Source organism: Corythoichthys intestinalis, chromosome 16 (genome assembly GCF_030265065.1).
Source record: "Corythoichthys intestinalis isolate RoL2023-P3 chromosome 16, ASM3026506v1, whole genome shotgun sequence".
In the NCBI taxonomy this organism is placed as follows: Eukaryota; Metazoa; Chordata; class Actinopteri; order Syngnathiformes; family Syngnathidae; genus Corythoichthys; species Corythoichthys intestinalis.
In genome coordinates, this window is record NC_080410.1 from 24,499,378 (window position 1) to 24,521,729 (window position 22,352).

The 22,352-nt window shown below is 39.3% G+C and overlaps 1 protein-coding gene and 1 long non-coding RNA gene across 2 annotated transcripts in view; one reads left to right on the top strand and one right to left on the bottom strand.

The window, feature by feature from the left end:
- Positions 1-7,310, top strand: part of LOC130904341 (uncharacterized) — a 21,059-nt gene extending 13,749 nt beyond the window's left edge. Inside the window, exon 5 of the long non-coding RNA XR_009060836.1 lies at positions 4,893-7,310. This is a non-coding gene — a long non-coding RNA (uncharacterized LOC130904341). The remainder of the gene's footprint in view (positions 1-4,892) is intronic.
- On the bottom strand, positions 817-9,888 carry cbx4 (chromobox homolog 4 (Pc class homolog, Drosophila)). The gene is made up of 5 exons (XM_057817042.1): positions 9,444-9,888; positions 9,280-9,323; positions 8,811-8,876; positions 5,437-5,503; positions 817-4,156 (listed from the first exon to the last, which is right to left on the bottom strand). The coding sequence occupies exons 1-5, from the start codon at positions 9,510-9,512 to the stop codon at positions 2,690-2,692; spliced, it is 1,713 nt and encodes a 570-aa protein (XP_057673025.1). The 5' UTR covers positions 9,513-9,888; the 3' UTR covers positions 817-2,689.
- Between the last annotated feature and the right edge of the window lie 12,464 nt (positions 9,889-22,352).

Below are 22,352 nucleotides of genomic sequence, written 5' to 3' on the forward strand. Positions count from 1 at the left end.
GATCATGTGATCTGTCTGGATTATTTGGAAAATCCCCTTTTTTACTCCACAACCCCTTTTTTTTTTTTTTTTTTTTATAACTATACTGTATTTGCAGATTTGCAGGGTCATGGTGACAAAATTAGAGTAATGTCAAGTCGTCGGGCGTGACTGAGGAAACATATTTGAAATGTCAAGGCTTGTTTTGTCACTCCTTCCTCTTCTGCTTGCTGCCCTTTATAGAGCAACCACCATATTTGGGCAGTCAGAGGCCTGCGCTACAAGGTCAACTACCCAGTTGGATTTGTACTTCTACTGAAATAAATTCCGAATAAACATTTTTAGTGTGTGACAATAATTTTCAGGAGACAAAGTATAATTTGAAATATTTTAGTGAGTGTTTGATCAAAGGTTGATACAATGACATCAACAGCACAACTCTAAGCAGCTGTAATGTTGATATACAGTGAATTATAATGCAAGTGACCTTTGTGTAGGATTGTAGTTTGAAGCTGCCAGAAGTAAATCTAAAAGTGTTAAACACTTAGAAAAAAGATTTATTTAAAGTGTGGAAGGTGTAATACTGCTAGATATGTAATAGTTAATTTTAAAGATTTTTTTTTCTTAAAACTACAGGATTTACATTTTTAGCTTGTGCAATAATTCAATTGAAACATTAATATTCAAGTAAAGTTTTTGAGTTTCTATTTGATCAAATTTAGCTTATTAAGTGTCACTGATGGAAATAAATCTACAATAAATTTGAACTCTGAGGGCTGGCAATGGCATGTTCCAGTGTCAGCCCTCTCAGCCGAAATGGATTGGATGTCTAATAGCTGAAGAACCACACATTTTCAGGGGGGTGTTTTTAATTGCAACCATGTATAAAAACTTATACAAAAAATACGAACATCAGTGAAAGTTTGAGTTAAGGGGAAAATCCAATTTGGCAGTGCTGCTTCCAACACTCCTTTCATATTTACAAGTCATATTTGAAAACCTTCAAATAAATAAGAGCCCACCATTACTAGGAACTTCTTTCTTTATTGTGAAACTGTGCCAACAGCAGTAAGCCAACAGACTCCCAACGCCAACTTCATGACAATCCTTGTAACCAAGTGCAAAGGATCAACAAATTCAAGCAAAACAAAGAAAAAAATTGACAGAAACACAAAACATTTGTTAAAAGCTCGCTTGCAACTCTGTGACGAATTGAATAAATATGATCTCTTCCGTTTCATTCACGTATACAATTTCAGCATTCATCTACTGGTTTTGCATTCAGTGTGCGTATGGAAGGGGAATCCCACTGTACATCCAACACATATGCATTTGAAGCAGCATCAACAAAACGGCCAGCGCGCACTATCGATTGTTTTGAATCTATATACCAAAGCGTAGATGAGTCACATTTTATGGGTAATTAGCGACCCCCTAACAAACAGCAATCACATGCCTTTGCAGAACATGTAATATTCAGAAGCTTAAACAAAGAACTGAGATGAACAACGCTAATAAGGTCTTTCATAGTTTGTGAATCACATGTTTGATGGATGGATGAATGTCATCAATGTAGTAGTACTTTATTTGGGGCAATTTCCGAGGCACCTTTACATAAGGGCGGCCACAACCGAATATTTTGATTGTCTACTAATCACTGATTATTTTTGTGATTAGTCGACTAATCAGCTTATATAAATCATATTATTTGTTGTTAAATTATTCTAGGCTTAACCGTTTTGCTGTAAATGTTCATTGTAACCAAAAACTGAGAATAGTTGGATTATGAATACTATGCAACTACATTACTGAATTGTTTCACATAGTAATAGGAGCTCTTTGCAAAGATAATCAATCCTCTTTCATCGAGGGCTAATATTTAGTCTCTAGAGGCACCGTTTTTAGGCAAAGGACTTCTCGATTGATTATCAAAATAGTTGTTGTTTAATTTGATAGTCGATAAGTCCATTAACTCATTGCCTGTCATTGACATTGTCAGTTGTCCAATTCATTTAAACTGGAAAGACTGCCTGGGAATGCTCATCTTTAAGTGCCATTGACGATGCTACACGTCGAATCAATTTTGATTTTAATGGTTTGGACATCTGGTTCCGTGAATGGCAGCTAATGAGTAAATCGTGGCAGCGCTAATTTACATCCCACGATGGTGATTAAAGGGTGCCCGACAATAATGGGTAATAAAAGATGCACATATAACCACACTTTCTTGAGAAATGATTAATTAATCACTTCAACACACTTAACTGATTGGCTGCCATTGAAAAATGATTGCTGCCAACCCTCCCAATTAAATTGGATTGGCCTTCTATCGCCATCAATGGAAACCAATAAGTGCTTTCAATTTGATCCAATCGACCAAGCGAGTTCCTCCTTAACATGCACCACGTCCCCCAAATAATCCATTGTATCCATACAAAATATGTATAAACCTTCATACATCTGAGATTAGAAATTTGGTTCAGGTATGAAACAACAGCATATAGACAGTTCAGTTTTCTTTTTTAAGTAGAATACATCTGGTTTCGTGTATTCACTCAAATCCTCGAGGGCACTTGCTTGGCTACGTTTCAGAGTTACAGTATAAAACATTGTAAGAAACATATTAAATTTCAATTATAAATTATAACTTTGCATATTTACAAAATCTCTAATGTTTTTACAGTATGTACAATTTCAGTCAGCGGCTTCCTTAGAAAGAGACGTACTCCTTGAAGGTGACAGTGAGACTGTTTGTGGTGACGTCAGTGATGATAATATTTCCCATAAAAGGAGAGATCTTTTTTGTCTTCCTCTGCAGGTTCTCGATTGTTGCAGGTGGATTTTGGACATGGTTTTCCACTGGTTGGGGTTGAAGTTGGGGTTCAGGTTGCGGTTCAGTCTGATCAGGTTGGGTAATAGGCTCAGGTAGGGGAGTAGGTTCAGGTTGGGGTTGAAGTTCAGGCCGTGTATCAGATGTGGTTTCCAGCTCTGCCTGCCTCTTTGTCTTTGGGCAGCTCAAATCCATGGGCTCCTCCTGGCAACTGCTGTCTATTGCATCATACACACCAAAGTGTCCAGTGCAGTGGAGGTCCATTGGTCTGTCTTGAGGCGGAGCGACCGCAGTGCTGGAAACGCTGAGGCTTCTGGAAGCCAACAAAGTTTTGGAAACCCTACGCTCATCCGCAGGCTCTGAGAGTTTCCTCTTCCGGCTGCTGGAGTATGACGGAATCCGGATGTGGTGCATAATTGTAGGCGTCGGGATGTTGCTGTCAGCCGGCCAAGACGTTGGGGGCGAGCTGGCGGTCAGCTGGAGCGGTAGATCATCAGGTAAGTCGGCCTGACCCCGGGCGACTTCTGTGTTATATTCCTCTGCTGTGCTCGGTGAAGGCTTGAAGAAATGTCTGTCCTTTGGGGAGCACTTTTGGGGGTGTTCTGCAGCGGGGAGGGCACTGCTGCTGCAGATCTCTTTGGGTAGACCATTCTCCATTAATTTGGTTCTGTGCGCGGGATTGCTTTCCGCCGGTTGGCCACTTTGGGTTTTCTCTGCGCTTGAAGATTCCCCATGTTTGCCTTTGGCTCCGTGAACCTTATTACCGTCCATATACTTGCTCATGACAATAACGATACGTCCATTCTTGTTTTTGTTCTTGATTATCTTCATTTTGCTGCTAACAGAGCTTGGGAGCGTTGCATCCTTAGGATTAGGTTTAAGAGCTTGTTCACTTTCAGCGTCTTTGGGAGCAGGTTTTCTCACCTCGACTGCTAGTTCTTTGACTTTACTCAAGCAGCCTGTCTCTTTGTCGCGAACCCATTTCTGCTGCAGTGCCAGAGGTAGGTTCCATCCAGGGTTGGCAGGTTTACTGGCTGCCTCCTGAACTTTGACCACCTTCTTAAGCCTTGAAGCCTGAACATCATACATGTTTGGGTCCGGCTCGTAGTGGTGGTGCTTCTTGCTGTTAAGCTGGTATATGTACTTCTTCTTGCTGTTTGCAAGCTGTTCAACGGGTACCTCCTGGCTGTTAGGCTGGTACTGATGGTGCTTCTTGCTGTTCAGCTGGTACTGCTTCGGCTGGGGACGCTGGACCGGGATGGAATCAGACTTGGGGCTGTCTTCTACATCCGGTGAGTTGTCCTCAAAGCCTTCGGGGACACTCGATCTCCGGGCAAATGAGGGAACCTTAAAGAATAGACAAGAAACTTCAGTCTACTGTGTAGTATGTTCTGAGTTATCTGGGTCATTTCTTTCTCAGGGCGATGAATTGAATGCAACTGGACTGTAATGTTGCGGTCAAGACAACAACTAAGACCAGACCAAACCTTGTTCTAAACCAGACAGGAAAAGACCGAAACCCAACCGTTAAAATGTGTTCTTGAATCAAGACCATTCTTTGAGTGTACAAAACCACTGGACTGGAAAACCTTTCGCCTCTAATGTGAACGGGCTTCAACAGCCCATGCAACATGGCTTGGTTAGGACAGCACTTATCTACTATGTAAAAGTGGCAACATACTGGGATTTTTGTCTTTAGAAACTACAAAAGATATTGTAGGCTCAGGAGATACAAAGCTTGGCTGAGGGCTTATGCTATGCAGACTGTGTTTGATAGAAACAAATACAGAACTAAACAATGTTTTTCTTTCACAGTAACAGTTTGGCCTTGCATGATTTACTAAGTTGTTAAGAAATGTTGCAACAAATCTAATGGTGATGTACAACCTCAGCACAATAGCCAGCAAAAAAAGAGATTTAATTTTGTCTTTCTCCTTGCATTGGAAAAGGACAGCCTGTATTTATGGAAGACTCCATTCATAATTGCAGGGCTAAAATATTTGAATGGGACCCAGTCAACTACAAAGACTGCACCATACCAGTTCTCTCCCACCCACCAACTCGATCCTTTTTTTTTCTCCAGCACGGGCTGACCCTTCAGGCCCTCAAAGGGGCACTGCCGCGGAACGCTCAAGACCCTTTGGCCATGACCCGAGGTCAGACAAGTGCCAGCAGACATGTCACGCTTCATCTCTGATTCCTGACTCCGGCTAAGAAGTAACACTGCAAAGCTAGCAGTCTGCATGTCCACATTTGGTTCATAACAAGCTCCATTAAACCCGGGAAATGAGAAAATCCCAAGCAGAAGAGGGCACCAGTTGCAGACATTCTGAAACATTTAACGTGACAATTCACTAGCTCGAAATCTAACAAACAATGAGTCAACTATGAAATAATATACATGCGGATAAAACAAGCTGGCCCAGAAGGCGCTTGCGTAACCTTGGGAAACAAACTGTAAGGACATGCAAGATCAAGAACCTCTCTCCCCTCCCATCTCTGTCAGAAGGAAAACTAAAAATAACAGGACCATAATAACAGCAGCTCGAGAACACCTGACAGGAACCCCATCCCCCACTCCTCTCATGTCTTGCCTCTTGCTGATAGAGAGGCTTGATGAAAATTACCTGTAGCAGAAGATGTTTTGGTTTGGGCCCCCGTTTGCGATATCCCATCAGCTGCTCCTGCCTCTCCCTGTGAAAACAAAGGAGAATTATGGGTTCTCGTGTCTTGCCTTATTAAAACTCATATCCAATAAGAAATGGCATCTGGCATAGGATTGCCACCCATTACCCTTCACCTATTCAAGGTCAAAACATAGAATTTAGCTAAGAAAAGCCCACACGTGACCCACTGCAAAGCATTGTGGTCCTTATTTGCATAGCTCTCCATGGTAATCATCCCAGTCTGTATTCTCATTATCCTGCTGAAATTCAATTAAGGCTACAGCCAAGAGACTCTCTGCTTGTCTTTCAAACATCCTCCCTTCTGCCACTTCTCCACTATACCCTCTTACAACTGTAATTAGGGTCATGAGGTACATGGCAAATGGGATAAATACACCTCTACGATTAATAATTCAGCACGATGTACGGCCGACAAAAGTAGAACAGGGACAGAAACTGGAGAATGTGGTTGTACTAGCAAGGTCTGGATGAAATATTACTACCAGGAATAAACCTTGACTAATCACCCACTCGTAAATAACCGGCGGTGAACGGAGGTAGGCTAGCGCGAGTCTCACCGGGTGTTCTTCTGATGTTCAAAACATCAAGGCTGTCGTGCTAAACCGTGCAGAGGTTATTTCCAAACGCAAAATCTGACGAGGTGACCCCTATTCGCAGAAGATTTGGCAATTACAGGCTCCCTTGTGGGTTCCCCTCCCCCATCCTCTGGGAGCGGGGAGGATTCCATACACAGGCAGCCCTCCATGACCGTCAGGACGGAGCCAGACGCACACATGCAGCCTGCCAGCGCCAAAGTGTACAAGCATGCGTGTCAATTAACCCCGATCCAAAATGCTAATTCTGTTTTTTGACGTTTTTACGCATTTGGATTCATTAACATTCACTCCCACTGATGGTGATTGACGTTCTATTCGTTTTGACTGGGAGTGTCTGGCAGCGAATTTCCCAAAAGAAATACAACAAAGTGTACAATGTCATATACAGTTGTACCTCTCTACCTTACAAACGTCTCTGCATACAGAATTTTCAGGTTACGACATGCCTCAATGGGGAAAATATTGCTTCTTGTTAAAAAAGAAATTTCCGGATACAAATGGCAAAAATACAGTATGGGCTGCTACTCGCAGCTCCCAGAGTTTACTGAATGTAATATACTTATAGCTGCTTTGCCATTGGCTATTGCCTAGCATCTTCCTGGCATCCAGTTGGCTAAAAGGGACCTCTACTGTATGTGTATGTGTGTATCCCAGCCTCCTCTTCATTCGCCCCTAGGGCCATGAGGTGTTCCGTCAGCTTTACGTGAGTGTATTAACTTTTATTCTGTACTCTTTTCTTTGTTTTTTTTACATTATGCACAATGTTTATTGTGCAATAATATAATGGCAATATGTATTTGTAACATATTTTGATGCATTTTCATTCTTGATAAGATTTATGTCTGAATTTTGGGGGACTTTGAACAGATTAGGGCATTTACATTGAAAACGTGTCTCTATTTATGGAATTTTTAGTTTACAAAACTATTTCCAGAACCAATTAATTTCGTAAGTAGAGGTACCACTGTAGTTACATATTTAGATGACACATTACACTACTCAACTCAGATTCATATAGCCCTTTCCCAATAGCTTTAGCTATAATACTACATGGCATACGACTAATAATCTTTTTAAAAAAATGATTAATATGTTTTTTTGTTTTTAATTGCATTTCTTATTCAAAATCAGGACATTATTTCAAATTGGCAGAAAATGCCAAAACACATTATGTTCAATTTTCATGAAGATGAAATACCAGGGTGTCCATAAAGTCTCTTTACCATTTCAAAAATGTATTAAAAGTTCAATTGATTGCATATTTTATTCAGATTTGTTCTATTGTATTCAGCGTTTATTGAAGTTTTTTTTTTTTTTTTGCCTCTTTTAATACACTTCTACGTGGGCACGATTAGTTGCACGAAGCACATCAAAACGGTACTCAATTTCTTGCCATGTTTGCTGTAGCATAGCCTCATCAATTGTGGCAATGGCATCAGTAATCCTTCGCTTAAGGTCAGTAATGTCCCTTATCGTTGTTCGATACGCGATATCTTTAACATAGCCCCATAGAAAGAAGTAATTTCCAGACCGATGGATTGGAAGGGATGGGCCAATTCCTTGGCCGCCATATTCACCAGGCATAACTCCCCTGGACTTCTTTCTATGGGCTATGCTAAAGATATGGTGCATCAAACAAAGATAAGGGACATTACCGACCTTAAGCGAAGGATTACTGATGGCACTGCCACAATTGATGAGGCTATGCTACAGCAAACATGGTAAGAAATCGAGTACCGTCTTGATGTGCTTCGTGCAACTAATGGTACCCATGTAGAAGTGTATTAATAGAGGTAAAAAAAAACTTCAATAAACTCTGAATACCATAGAACAAATCTGAATAAAATATCTAATCAATTGCGTTTTTAATACATTTTTGAAATGGTAAAGAGACTTTATGGACACTCTGTATTGATTCTTTCGACAACAGTACAATCTTTGCAGTTATTACATTAAGTTAATATTAAGTTTGCTGCGATTCCATTCGATCCAAGAGTCTACGATTGATTTGATTTGATATTGAGCACACATTTAACAATTGGTAGCATTTCGGCTAAACCCATAAAAAATAAGTAGCAATTTTGATGTTTTCACCTTTTTTATTTTATTTTATTTTATTTTTTTTAAACATTTCAGATATCTGAATGAAAACAAAACCGCATTACTAAATGATGAAAATGTTGGGCAATGTTTTGAGTTACAATTGATTTGATTGGATCGTTGCATAGCTGATCAAAGTATCGATCCAGATCAATGTATCGTTACACTCCTAATGTATACAGTATATCTCTAACTTTCCAAATGATGATATTGGGATAAACTGAGTGAATCTTATTAATAGTTGCATATTCGTCCTGTCATTTGGGGGAGGCAGCCAAATGAGTTAGGCACACTCACGTTCTTTGGCAATCGCCACGTCATTTTTTTTATCTTGCCCCCGTACATTGTTAACTAATACTTGCAAAACCTACTCGTAATGAATTCTGCATCAAATTAAGTAGCTTTCCCAGTGATTCTTTTACAAAAATATATTACAGAAAATTGCGATAATGCGCGTTTCCCCTCCTACATGCAAATCCTCGCTCAAGAAACTCATCGGCCTTTTCCCAGGATACCAAAGGGTCAAGGGGGTGTCAGAGCACGCGGAGTGTGGCCCCTCCCCCGTGCCCATATAAGGTCACGGTCGGCCTTCGCATCCAAAGTCCAGTTTGGTCTCACCTGTATTGAAATGCGACGAGCAGCCTCGGGTCGAGGATGTTTTCCTCTGGCTCCCAAGTGTTGTATCTGCAGGGAGGGGCCAAAGCAACTGTCATTATCAGGAAGCGCAACAACATTAGACTTAATATACGCTTAGAATATGAATATCTCCATCAGCCATGCACATTTGAGAGCAAACTATGAAGGCGAAATAGAGGGAAACGATTGCTGTGCGCGCGCGTCAACACGCAGTCGGCCATTTTAGCAGCACTGTCTCTCAAATTCGTTGGCAGAGCAGAAATAATTAAAACGGGATTACATGGCCGTGCCTACCCTCCCTTTTTCCCTCGCATAAATTAGTGAAGGCATCCACGGATGCCCACATACACACACACGCGCACACTGCGTCCATGTATGAGTTGCACAGAATTGCATGAAATCAACTACGAATGAATAAAACCGTGCACGTATGTTGCGTTTTAACACTTACTTGGGCGACCATCCCCGCCACTTGACCAGGTACTCAATCTTCCCCTGCGTTGATAGAGGAAAAACATATAATTCCACGCTCGAGGCATTAAACGCACCATTTGCAAAAATCTAAATCCAAATAATAATGATGAAAAAAATTGCGCCTTTTCCTCTTCATCTTACCTTCCGAATGCGCTTCTTTTCGATGCCCTCCACCGCAAAGACGTGCTCCCCGGCGGCAGGGAGCTCCATTCTCGCCGCAATCCGACCTCAAGCGACGGGGGGAGAAAACGACGTATGCAATGCGTGAGACAAGGAACCCGCTCGCTTGGTAGTTTTCCAGTGTGTATCCAAATCCAAAGTGTTATTCCCCTCCAGCTCGTGTAGTCCCTCCTTTGCACACTCCACGCTCAGCCCTGGCAGTGTGCATAGAGAGAGACAGTCAGAGCCGAGCCGAGCTGTAGTGAACTGATCCAGTCGTGCAAGAGCTCCAGCTTTGGCGCATGACGTCAGGAAGGGGAGGTGGAGACCTCTCCTGGTTGGACTCCATCCCTTCTCCTTCTTCTTGGACGTGTGGGAATTCAAATAAATCACTATGTTAAGTGTTACGCCGCTCGTGTGTTTTATGGCAGCGAAGGAGGAGGAGAAACGCCCTCTCTATATATGGAATAATGTACGACTAATGAATTTCAAAATGTCAGCACTAAAGAGGAGTGGTCTGTCACAAGAAATAACCCTTTCGTGGGGGTCCAGGACGGTCAAAATAAGAGGGAACTACAGAAACAAATAGGATACAGTGCAGTCCATAACCCTTTTTGAGGAAAGTGCCCATTTTTGGTATTGAAAAACAAATCCGTAAAGACCTGGCATACAAATGTGGCTTACATGACCCAAAATGTAATATACATACATTTATGTGGATCAGTGGCGCCTCCAGAAAATTTTCAAAGGGGTGGCCAGATGGGGCTACTTAAAATCTTGGGGTGGCACACCTAAACAAAAAGCCATAATTTCAGGTTTTCATTATATTATTGCAGTAAAAAGGTCAGGGGAAAACTATCAGAAAGACTTAAGGACACGGCTTACTGATATACTTTGGTGTATTGTGTAATATTTGATGTTACTAATGATTTAATGTGCATAGTCCATAACTGTCCAGTCAACATTTTGAGTTCCACAACAATTCTGTTTTATTGTGTTATGTATATATAATGAAATATTCGATTCGTGCTCCAGCCTTCAACGAGTAACAACACACTCTAGACTGTGCGTCCCGGGCTGCTGGGGGACGGGTATTGATAAGCATATGCTTTTTCCTGTCTTCCTTTGTCTGTCATCGTCTTTCTGTGACTGTCAATGATTCTCTTTCTTGGCCAAACTATCCCACATTCTGTAACTGTCAATGATACCGATGATGATGAAAATGACAATAAAAGTTCATTCATTCATTCATTCATAATAGGCATAAGGTGTACATTTAACAAAACAAAATAATAACTGGGGAAATACAGGTGCTGGCAGATTTGTATTTTGGATGAAATGCATAACTGATGCTACAACAATCTAATGATATACTGGCAAGCGGGGTGGCCAACAAATTTATAGGGCGGGCCGTGGCCACCCACTGGGGGCGCCACTGATGTGGATGCCAGGTCTCAATTACGGTATACTTTTTTTTACATAAATATACTGTATATATGGCGGAAAACACTCAGGTGACTTAAAGTTCCGCTCTGAGACCCCCAATTTGGCCAAACTCAAAACTGTCCTATATGCATATGTGATACATAATTGGAGACCTTAAAATCTCAATTTTCTGGGGGCCTAAACATTTTGAACAGGAGGGCATTTTTGAAAAAAAAAAAAAAAAAAGCAAAACAGTAAAACCCTCTAAATATGGAGGTGAGCGCATGAGAGAACAGAATTAAAGACGCCACGAATTTAACGAGATATTATCGTGTAAATACCTCTTTTCGATCCAAATACTCCATGTAGCATGTATCACCGAGTGTCAATACACAGCTGTGAATGGCCACAGCCGGATTTTTGGGGGATTTCATGGGTGAAACATGGTTATATAACAAGCGATGCAGAAATCGCAGACATCGGGGAAGCGGTCGAGATTTTCTTTTTCATGTATTTTTTTAAAAAATACCCCCGCCCCCTGATTTTTCTTTGTTTGGATCGATTATTTATCATCTAAAATGCAACGGGAACTAAAAAAAATACAGTTAGACGATAGTTATGAGGTAGATATCCGTGACTTATTTTAAAGACACCATTTTTTTCATTGTGACGTAATTTGTTTTAAATATGCGAGTGATTAATTTTTTAAAGTGTTTTTTTTTTTTTTTCCCCAAGCTAAATATTAGACACCAATTAATGATTCTAAGATAAAAATGACAGACATTTCGAATAATAAATATAGTTACTTACCTTCTTTATATGGCTGGGTTGAAACAAAAGCGGTTGCGCGACGTCAGTGAACGGGATTTTCCAGGGTAAAACGGAAAAATTAAAAATAGTTCGGGGCTTAATGCGCCATGAATCTGCTATGGCAGCATATAGACATATTGTTCTATCAAACACAACAGTTCTTTTGGCTTCATTTTAGAGAGGTGTGCAAGAACAGAAACTGCTTTTGCAGACTTGTCTGTGTTTTCCGTCATATATATATAAATATAGAGTGGGGAGAACAAGTATTTGATACACTGCCAACGGGTTTTCCCATTGAATGTGTATCAAATACTTGTTCTCCCCACTGTAGATATAGATGGATAGATGGGGTACACCCTGAATCGGTTACCAGCCAGTCGCAGGGCACAAGGAGACAAACAACCATTTGCACGCGAACTCATACCTGGGGACAATTAAGAGTGTTCGATCAGCCCACCATGCATGTTTTTGGGATCTGCAGTGAAACTGGAGTACCACCCATCCCATTCACTTATCTTCTAGACCCTCCCTCTCTTTCCCTGGTTAACAGGCCCCCCACAAGGTGTTAGCCGGAAATACATCTAGCTGACGATAACACCAACATATTCATAGTTAGTGTAGGCATTCAATGTATTTCTTGTTGTTGTTTCTGTTTCTTCTGTCTTTCTCTCCTTCTTCTGTTCCCCCATAACCCCTTCCTGATCTCTGCTTTGTCTTAATAAACAAGATATGTTGAATGATCACAATGGGAGTATGTCATACTCTAATGTGAAACATTAAAACTGTTCAGATCAACCGGACACTCAGACTTCCATTCTCCGTGTCAAACAGCTGCCATTAAGAATGTTGAGCATTCACAGTTTAAATGAATTGGATGTCTATCTTTCAGTGTTACTGATGGCGCTACACATCCAATCCAATAATCGCTGTCAGCCTCTCCCAGTCAAAACAGATTGAACGCTAAGCCCCTTCAATGGCAGCCAATGAGTTAATCAAGTGCCCCTATAAACAGTAAAAGCATTTAGCCAACCAAGACGAGCCATTTTAATGTATGGTGTGTCTTTAAAAACAAAATCTCTAAAAGCTGTACAACAGTGATGGGAAGACTTGGAGATGTGAGTGTTTAAACAGGTGAAGTAGAGATGCTATCGGACATTTTGGGTTTACGTGCAACAGAATCAATTGTTGGCCAGTGGAGAATAAAAACAATATGTTAATGCTATATCAGAGGTACTGTTTGATGGTATCACGGGGGTTTAAGTAACAAATTTCTAAAAACCTAAACGATTTGAGAGTTGAGATTTTGAGGGATGAGTGCAGAGACAGATGAAGTTCAGGAGCAATCTGCCACTTTGGCATTTCAAAGCAGTAGAAATTTGAGCCTTTTACAACCCAAAAAAAGACCGAGGATATGCTCAATGCTACCAAACGGGCAAGTTTATTGTAGTTTAAGTTGTTTTGTATGTTTTGTATGTACTTAGAAATACCAGGCTAGACTTTCTAGTGAACAATACAGGGTGAGTGTGTTAATTAGGTTCATTTTTAGGTGCAGTTCAGTGTTTTGTCTCTTTAATCCAATCTGTTTGCCGAAGAAATGGAAATCTGAGATAGCAGCATTAAACAATGTGCACATGTTAAATGCTACCATATGGACTACTCTAAATTGAGCCAATTTTAGAATGATAAAGCTTTACATGTTTTTGGAGCTTTTCCGGTCGCTCGACTTTATTCTATCGATGCTAATTTACGACATAATTGTAATTATTAAACTCTGATAATCACTATTTACTTTTTCCTTGTATGTTTGTATGGAACAACCTCTCAGCAATGTAACCCTGCGAAGATAAAAAGTTTTTTTTTGAAGTGGGGAACAGCAAGGTCACACTAGTTTACATACCAGAATTGACCAAGTTTTTCCTCATGTTCTTCCAAGTTAAGTCTTAGTAAGTTTGCTTGTCAGTAGAGGTTTCAAATAACTACACGAGAGTTTTAAAAAATAATCTTAATTACAACCTTTATTGTAAAAAATGCACTTATCGCATTCATAAATTGTCAACTGTAGTCAGAGTCGTCCTGGAATTAGTCTTTTTTTTTTTTTTTTATATATACCCATCCTTCAAAACCCCCACAAATGCACGTGTTTGTTTTGTCGATTAGCTATCTCAAAACTTTGACCCTAAGAGAACGGTTCGTCATGCAGCATCGACCTCGTCAGCATTGATTCATGCTTCATTTTTTTATGCTTTGATTATATGACGTGTCTCACCTTTGAAAAAATCCCAATGCTCAGCTTGCATTTCGATCTGCTCACTGCACTGAGCAAATATAGGTCACACACACACATACTGAGTTGAAACACTCACAACACTCACACATTGTCAGACCAGTTGCCATGTCTTCTGGGCTTAACTTAACCCCTTCATGCAAGGAATTATGATTAAAAAAAACAAAAAACAAACCCATTTTACAGTGAACTCATTCAGCTCATTTGCTGCCATATACGTCCAGCACCATCAATGGCACGGAAACATGAGCATTCCTCCAAACTTCCCGGTGAAAATGAATTGGACGTCTATTGCCATCAGTGGCATGCAATGAGTTAAATACTGTAAAACCCAAATAAACTTTTGAGTGTTACTTGGGGCTGTAAAAAGTGTGTATTTCTATTTTTATTTATTTCATTATTGCAGCTTTTATTAACATTGTATTCATTTATAGGTGTATTTGTAATTTATAAAAATATATTAAAAAATACAATAATGATTAATAATTTTAAAAATGATATAGTAATCATTGCCAAGGATTGTTTTTTTAAATGACCAAAAATAGTCACTTGCCCTATAAAGGATTAAAGGTCTTAAGTGTACAAAAAAAATCCACATTTTTAAAATTACCAAAAATTGTCACTTGCTCTATAAAAGATTAAATGTCCTAAGTGAATACTTTTGAATAGCTGTCCACTGTAGTGACCACTGTCCTTGAAAGGGTTAAAGTACCAAAATAAAAGATATAATACAAATCACTCGGGACTTCATTAGGAAATACCCACAGGAGACAAACGCTCTGTGCTTCTATGGCCAAAGCACACCTTGAAAATGCCCTCGGTCAAAAGCTGATGATTTTTTTGAATGCTTCCTAAAATAATTAAGCAAGATAAGGGTTAAAACGAGCCTGCAAAGGCGCCTATCGCGCGCAAGCACGATTTACCGCTGCCCTACCATATATGGTCATGTACTGAAAGCGGCCGATTCCACTGTCGCACACCCTGTCATTCTCCACTTTTGCCCCACACATCATCACAGGGGAGGTTTAAGACTCTGTTGGCAGCGGAATCGCTCGATTAAAGCACTGAATTTGCGGCCAATTGCAGCTTTTTCTCCCCCCGCCACACCTCCCATGGTGCCCTCCAGCCGCGGCCACGCAGCACACACGCCCTGCTTCCCTAGCAACAGCAAAAAGGGAGATACACGGAAATGAAACGGGAATAAATTGAATCCATATTTGGGAAGATGTCGTTTTAAAGCTCGTGGAAGTGATTATTTGGGCGTATAAACCGTGTAAAATGAAGCGTGAGCGAAAATTACACAATTAATTCATTCAAAAGTATAGCTTTATAGTAGGTGTGTTTTATGAGCAGTGACTAAATTGAATTCCGTAATAGTGGAGACACACACACACACACATTTATTTATATATATATATATATATATATATATGGCGGAAAACACTCATGTGACCTGAACTTCTGCTCTGAGACCCCCTATTTGCCAAATTTCAAAATCGTCCGATATACATGTGTGATACATCATTAGAAAGCTTAAAATCTCCATTTTCTGGGGGAAGAAACATTTTGAACAGGAGGGGATTTAAAAAATTTTTTAAAATGTTTTTTAAACAGCAAAACTCTATCTGGAGGTGAGAGCACGCGAGAGCAGAATTACAGACGCCATGACTTTAACGAGATATTATCGCGTACTTGTTTCGATCCAAAAACTGCATGTAGCATGTATCGCCGAGTGTCAAGACACAGATGTGAATGGCCACAGCTGGATTTTTTTTGGGATTTAATAGGTGAAACATGGTTATATAACAAGGGTCACGATGCAGAAATCGCAGACATCAAGGAGTGGTCGATATTTTCTTTTTCGTATATTTAACCTTTTAAACGATTTTTTTCAATTTTTCTTTGTTTGGATCGATTATTTATCATCTAACATATCGGAGAAAATGCGACAGTAACAAAAAAAATGCAATTAAGCGATAGTTATGAGGTAGATATCCGTGCCTTTTTTACAGACACCATTTTTTTCATTGTGATGTAATTTGTTTTAAAGTTTAATATATGTGAGTGAATAATTTTTAAAAGTTTTTTTAAACAAAATATTAGACATCAATGAATGATTCTAAGCTAAAAATGACATTTTTAATAATAAATATAATTAATTATCTTTGTTTTATGGCTGGGTTGAAACAAAAGCGGTTGCGCGACGGCTGTAAACGGAGGTTTCCGGGGTAAAACGGACCAATTAAAAATAGTTCAGGGGCTTAATGCGCCATGAATTTGCTATGGCAGCATATAGACATATTGTTCTGTCAAACACAACAGTTGTTTTGGCTAAAAATACAGCAGTTTCTTTTAAAGAGGAGTGCAAGAGCAGAAACTGCTTTTTCAGGCTTGTCTGTGTTTTCCGCCATATATATATGTATATTTAAAGGGTTTTCAATTATAAGTCATTATGGAGCTTGAATAATCATATCTTCGGAATGGAAATCTATGTTGCAATATTATAAAAACTTTACAAAAACAAATCAAAACTGCGGTTGGCTGTATCATTGAAATGATCATTAAAACAAAACAAAAAATAAAGAGAAAATATAACCAAGAGCAAACAGTTGCCGTTGACAGATAGAGATGTCAAATCATCTGAACTGTGATCGAATGATCAATCGAGTGATTGAATGATCATTTCATTTACATTTTCCTCTTTTACTAACTACCAAAATGCATACAGATTCCAGCACTGCCAGCCGTCCTGGGAAAAAAGGTTCGGACATAACCACAACACATTTCAGTTCTCCCTTTATACTTTAGAACGCCTCGTTGTTGGCAGTGGGACATGCTAAAGAAACTATTTGACTCCACTGTGGTTCCACCCAGTGAAAGTGAGTCCAAATTAGGGCTAAGTCATTCTTTTGCAAAAGTTGACATAGTTGCAACACACCAAGGTCAAAAAGCAACACTTATCTGCAACTCTCAAGGTCAGACTGCCTGCTTTTTTTTATTTTTTATTTTTTCTAAATCTCACACGGCCTTGTTGTGTTTTGACAAGGTTGTCTCTGTTTTAATGCAACAGGGAGTAAGACAGACTGCTTTTTGAATGTTATATTCATATGTGTGTGTAGGTGGAGCATGGTCACGTTAAGTCATGATCTCAGCAGGAACGATATTCCAACCTTGGGGCCTTTTTTTTCTCCACACACACAGCCGGAGCTCAATCATTCCCTCTAAAAAACATAAAATGATGGCTCAAGCCCCTCTCTCGGCATCTGCCACCCACGATGCCAAGAGTGCCAGCTGAGGGGATGGAGATATTTTGGGGGAAAAGGGAGAGGAGGGGGTTGAGGTAAAGTAAGTTCAAGGCGGTGGGGGATAAAAGCGAGAAAGAGGAAGAGGAGGAGTGTCCGATTGGTGGAAGAAAAGAGTTGATTGGGAGAGAATGCGAGAAGGAGGAGGGGGTGGTGGTATTAGAAAAATGTTAAGAGGGCTGGAGAGCCTTGCAGTGCTCAGCGGGCGGTCATTAAAGTACACTATCAAACAGCAAGGACACAGCGGAATGAATTACAAGCAAATTCTTAGGGAAAACAGCGAAAATACAAGATGGCGGATTAATTAGCTGGAATTATGCTGTGGGGACTGGAGCTGACGCAAGCCATTATTTTGATCGTCAATTAATCACTGATTACTTTTGCCATGAGTCCACTAATGGGCTCATACACAATATAAAGAACATTATTTACTTTACATTTTAGCTAATGATGCACTGACAAAAGATGAACTATGAATAATATATGGCGATATACCTGAATCATTGTTTTCTAAATGAAAAATGAGATACTTGATAACGTCTCATTTTGATTATCGTAATTTTCAAACTATAAGCCATTACTTTACCCCCCACTTGGAACCCTGTGGTTTATAGCCAAGCACATTATATATTTATATATTTTTTACAGATTAATAAAATGTGGACACCTGCGGCTTATAGTCCAATGCGCCTTATATGAAAAAAATACACGTTTCTTGCAAAACTGTGAGGGGGGGGGGTGAGACCTCCAGTCAGGTGTACCCTATTATGGTAAGAAAATATCCATATATTTACATTTTTGACGTACATATATATTAGATACATACAATACATTTTAAAAACTAATCAATATTATAGAGAATCATGTTTTTTTTTTTTCAATTTTCAAATTAAAAATATATAAATTAGATCATGTTTACTATTAAGAGGCTCAAAAAAAGAGGATTTGGACAATTTTCAGATCAAAAGTGTGTCTAAATGATAAAACAACTATCAAAAGTAGTTGTTATTTTCAAAATCGATGAGTTGTTGATTATTAAACAGCCGTACTGGGGACTGATGAAGCTTCAAGAGGGAAAAAAATACCTTTGGTGTTTTCCCATAAGTTATATGAACATCAACACGTTAGCTACCATTGACAGGGCGAGACGTCCAATCCATTTGAGCTGGGGGTGACTAGCAGTAATCGAATGATCACAGTTCTAAAATGGCTCTGATATCTATCGCTGCCCGTGGACTGCTGTCACTAACAGCAGTGCTACTATTCATAAGCGGATTTTATGGGGGGCCAGGCCCCCCTGGTGCCCGAAAGTACCATTGCATGTAATTTGACTTTCCTATATATATAAAAGTTGAAAAGCAATAAAACTGCAACCAAAATGAATGAAATGAACAAAAATATATATTTTTATAATGGTTCAAAATTATTTTTCGAGCACCGTAGACGGTCATTTGCTTTGCATATAATTAAAAAAAAAACACTTTTTTTTTTTTAGGAAAAAAAATATTTTAAAAAATAATTTTTTTCTTCGACCGAAAATATTTTTTTTGATTGAAGCAACTTTTTGGGGGGATTGAATGATTTAGACACAAATGTCCTAATCATAATATGGCCCAAACACAAAAAGGATTGCTGCAGTCAAAGAAAACTTTTTCAATGAAAAATTAAGTGTTCAAATGCAAATATTTCAATCTCAAATATTTTTTCACATTCAAAAACTTTTTCTATGATTGAATTTTTTCTTTTTTTTGGATTGAAGTGATTTTCTTTTTTAAAATCTATATATTTTTGAAGCAACTTATTTTTAGATTGAATAATAAAGACAAATTTGTCCTAGCCAAAATGTGGCCCGAACACAAATCAACATTACTTCAATCAAAAAAGTTGCTTCAATCAAAAAAACATGACTTCAATTAAAAAAAAAAAAAAAAAATCAAAGAAAAATAGCTTTCACATGCATTTGTGTGTGTGTGTGTGTGTGTGTGTGTGTGGGGGGGGTTGAGTTTCAAATTTATTTTTGCATTCAAACACATTTTTAAAAAAAATTGAAGCGACATTTTTTTTGGGTTGAATAATAAACACACAAATCTACCTCCATATGGCTCTGCCTAGGGGGATACAATTTTTGACTGAGGTAACTACATTAGCACGACACCGGCGGGCGTACCATATTCAATGGATGACAATCTTGGCGAAAAGTATTGCCTAAGCAGCCTGATTTAGAATTCCCCTCAAGAATAATGGGGAACAAAAAACACTCATTGTCAATTTATGATTGTAAATATTCTTGTAAGTTAATTTTATTGCTGACACTACGTTTCGGGGTCATCAACATGTTGTGCCCCCCTCTGCCCCAAAAGTCAAACTCCGCCTATGCTACTATTGGTCATTTGTGTCAGGCACAATACAATACTGCCATTGAATACTATATGTCCCATCACAACAAGTGATGAAATGTGAAACTTGCTGATGAGTCAGGTTAAAATATGTTTCGAAATAAAATAATGGCATCAATAAAAACAGGAAATGTAGTCAAATATGAACGGCATTTTAATAAAACAGTGTAACCAGTACATATTAAAACATGAGATTTGACTCATCTTTTATGCTTTTGTCAACCTTCTAAAACTGGAAAAAATATCAACATTTGAATTTGGAGAATTCATAACCTCCAAATTGGAAGAATTTCAACATGAGAAAATTGATTGAGAAGATGAACAACTCTGTTTTACATTTCATCATTAAAAGAAAACATACCTTTGACACCCTATTTGATTTATGGAAAAGAACATCTCGCCTGAAGTTTGCGCTGCATGTTACACCACCCTCCACCGCCCCCAATTCCTCCTACGGAATGTTAATCTCGAAACATTTAGACGTACCTGAATTAAGACCAAAACAATATTTGCTTTAATTCCAAGCAAACATTACAAATCCATTTGTTGAGGGGTTTGTCGGGGACCCCTTGAATTCTCCTGCAAATGTTTGTGTATTACCAAGATGGGCTGTTGGAGCGAAGGGGGGTCCAGCGGAAATTCCTCCTCCAATGTCATTGTCACATTGTTGCAACGGGGCGACAGGTCTGCGTTGAGGGGTGCTTCTCTGCCAGGGTGGGCTCCCCTTCTTTTCCCCCTCCCCCTTGCCTTACACTCATCTTGCCGTCGTGTGGGGTTCATCCACCATACGCTTAGACACCCATTGATCCTTGTATGGGAGCGGGGGTGGGGGGTGGACTGCGCCAGACTTCAAGGGGGGTGGCGGTACAGTGGAATTCTGACAGAACGGACACTTGTCAATACTATATCGAGCTAGGGAAGTCAAACATGAGGTTTGATGGATGCGAGCGAACGTAGCCCCCCTTCCGTCTAATGCTACGCTAATGATGAGTGACACGGGGGCCCTTATCCTGAGAGCCCTTGCCTCCCCTTTTTCCACACCCCTTGACAATCTCCCGGGAGCAGCCCATTTGCTTCTTTCTAATTGCATTTTCATGCAGAAGTGTTTTAGTTTCGTCTTCCCATCCCTCAGCCGCGGTACATTCAGCAGACATTTCGCGGCAGGTGCTCAAGTCCCACTACAAAAAGGGCAACCACCATCAAAAATATTCACAAAATCAAGAAAAACTTAAGTACGTTATTCATTTGGCTAATCCAAATACTGTAACTCATTTGTGGTCATTGACAGTGATAGGCGTCCAATTCATTTCAACTGGGAAGGTTGGCAGCGAGCAGTCCAATCAATGACAGGTTATATGTTGAAATAAAAAACCTTTCTACAATCGAGGTGTCGAAAAGCTAAAGTAGAATTTTAAAAGTCTACACACCCGTGGTGAAATGGCAAAATAGAGATCACAACACACAACAAGGCTAAACATTGATTTCTACTATATTCCTCTATAAATTTTGGACTATAAGCCGCTTGCCCCCCACCACCATGCACAGGGCTATTAGTCCAGTGTGGCTTATTTTTGGATTTCTACAGGCTAATTAGCTGCATGTCTTTTAGTGTAAATATCCCAGAATACAATGTTTACGACTGTAGCTTATAGTCTACTCAACTTTACATCATCTGTCCATTAAAAAAAATAATTTTGTTGCTGTTTTATGTATAACCAAGTAAGGGTATAGAGGACACATTCTCATTTACCGTATTGGCCCGAATATAAGACGGCCCTGATTATAAGACGACCCCCTCTTTTTCAAGACTCAAGTTTGAAAAAAGACTTTTTGAACACCGAATTAATATTTATACAGAAAATAATTACAGTACATCTAAAACAAATGATTATCACAATATATATGAGAGAAAAAGCATTTTGTCTCATTCAAATCTTAGTATCTGAACATTTAAATATGTAAACTAAAGTGCAATCACATTTGTAAATGAGTGGCTTCTGGTTTTTGAAATGTAAATAAACCAATCTATTGTGATAAAACAACAAAAATGCAATAACTGCATTAACCATCAAAGTGACGTCTAATTGTAACTGTAGTCTTGAAACAAATCTGAATATGGAAAAACATTGCAGTAAAATAATGCAAACTGGTTAAACTAGTAGCTGGGATCTGTCATGACAGAACATCGCTTCAATGGTATCTGGGGCCATCTAGCGTCGTGAATGGGGAGAGTAGCTGAGATCTGTCATAACAGAACATCGCTTCAATGATATCTGCCGTCATCTAGCGTCGTGAATGGGTATAATGTCTAGACCGCGAATATAAGACGACCCCCTCTTTTTCAATCTTATTTCAATGCAAAAAACACTGTCTTATATTCGGGCCAATACGGTATATTGACGACCTTGTAGCAATTCAGTCTTGAAACACATTTGCGGCAGGTGCTCAGTGCCGCTTATATAAATACGGTTATTTTCTGAGTATATGCCACTACTTTCCCCCTCTCTTTGAATCCGAAATCATTTTTACAAGTTGATGAGCTTTCGTGTAAGTATCCTGTAATGCAATGTAGACACTTGCGGATTATAGTCCAGTGCATTTTATATGATGCATAACAACCACTTGTTAAATTTGGTGGGTATGCTTTATAGTCTAATTACTGCAGTAATTTTCT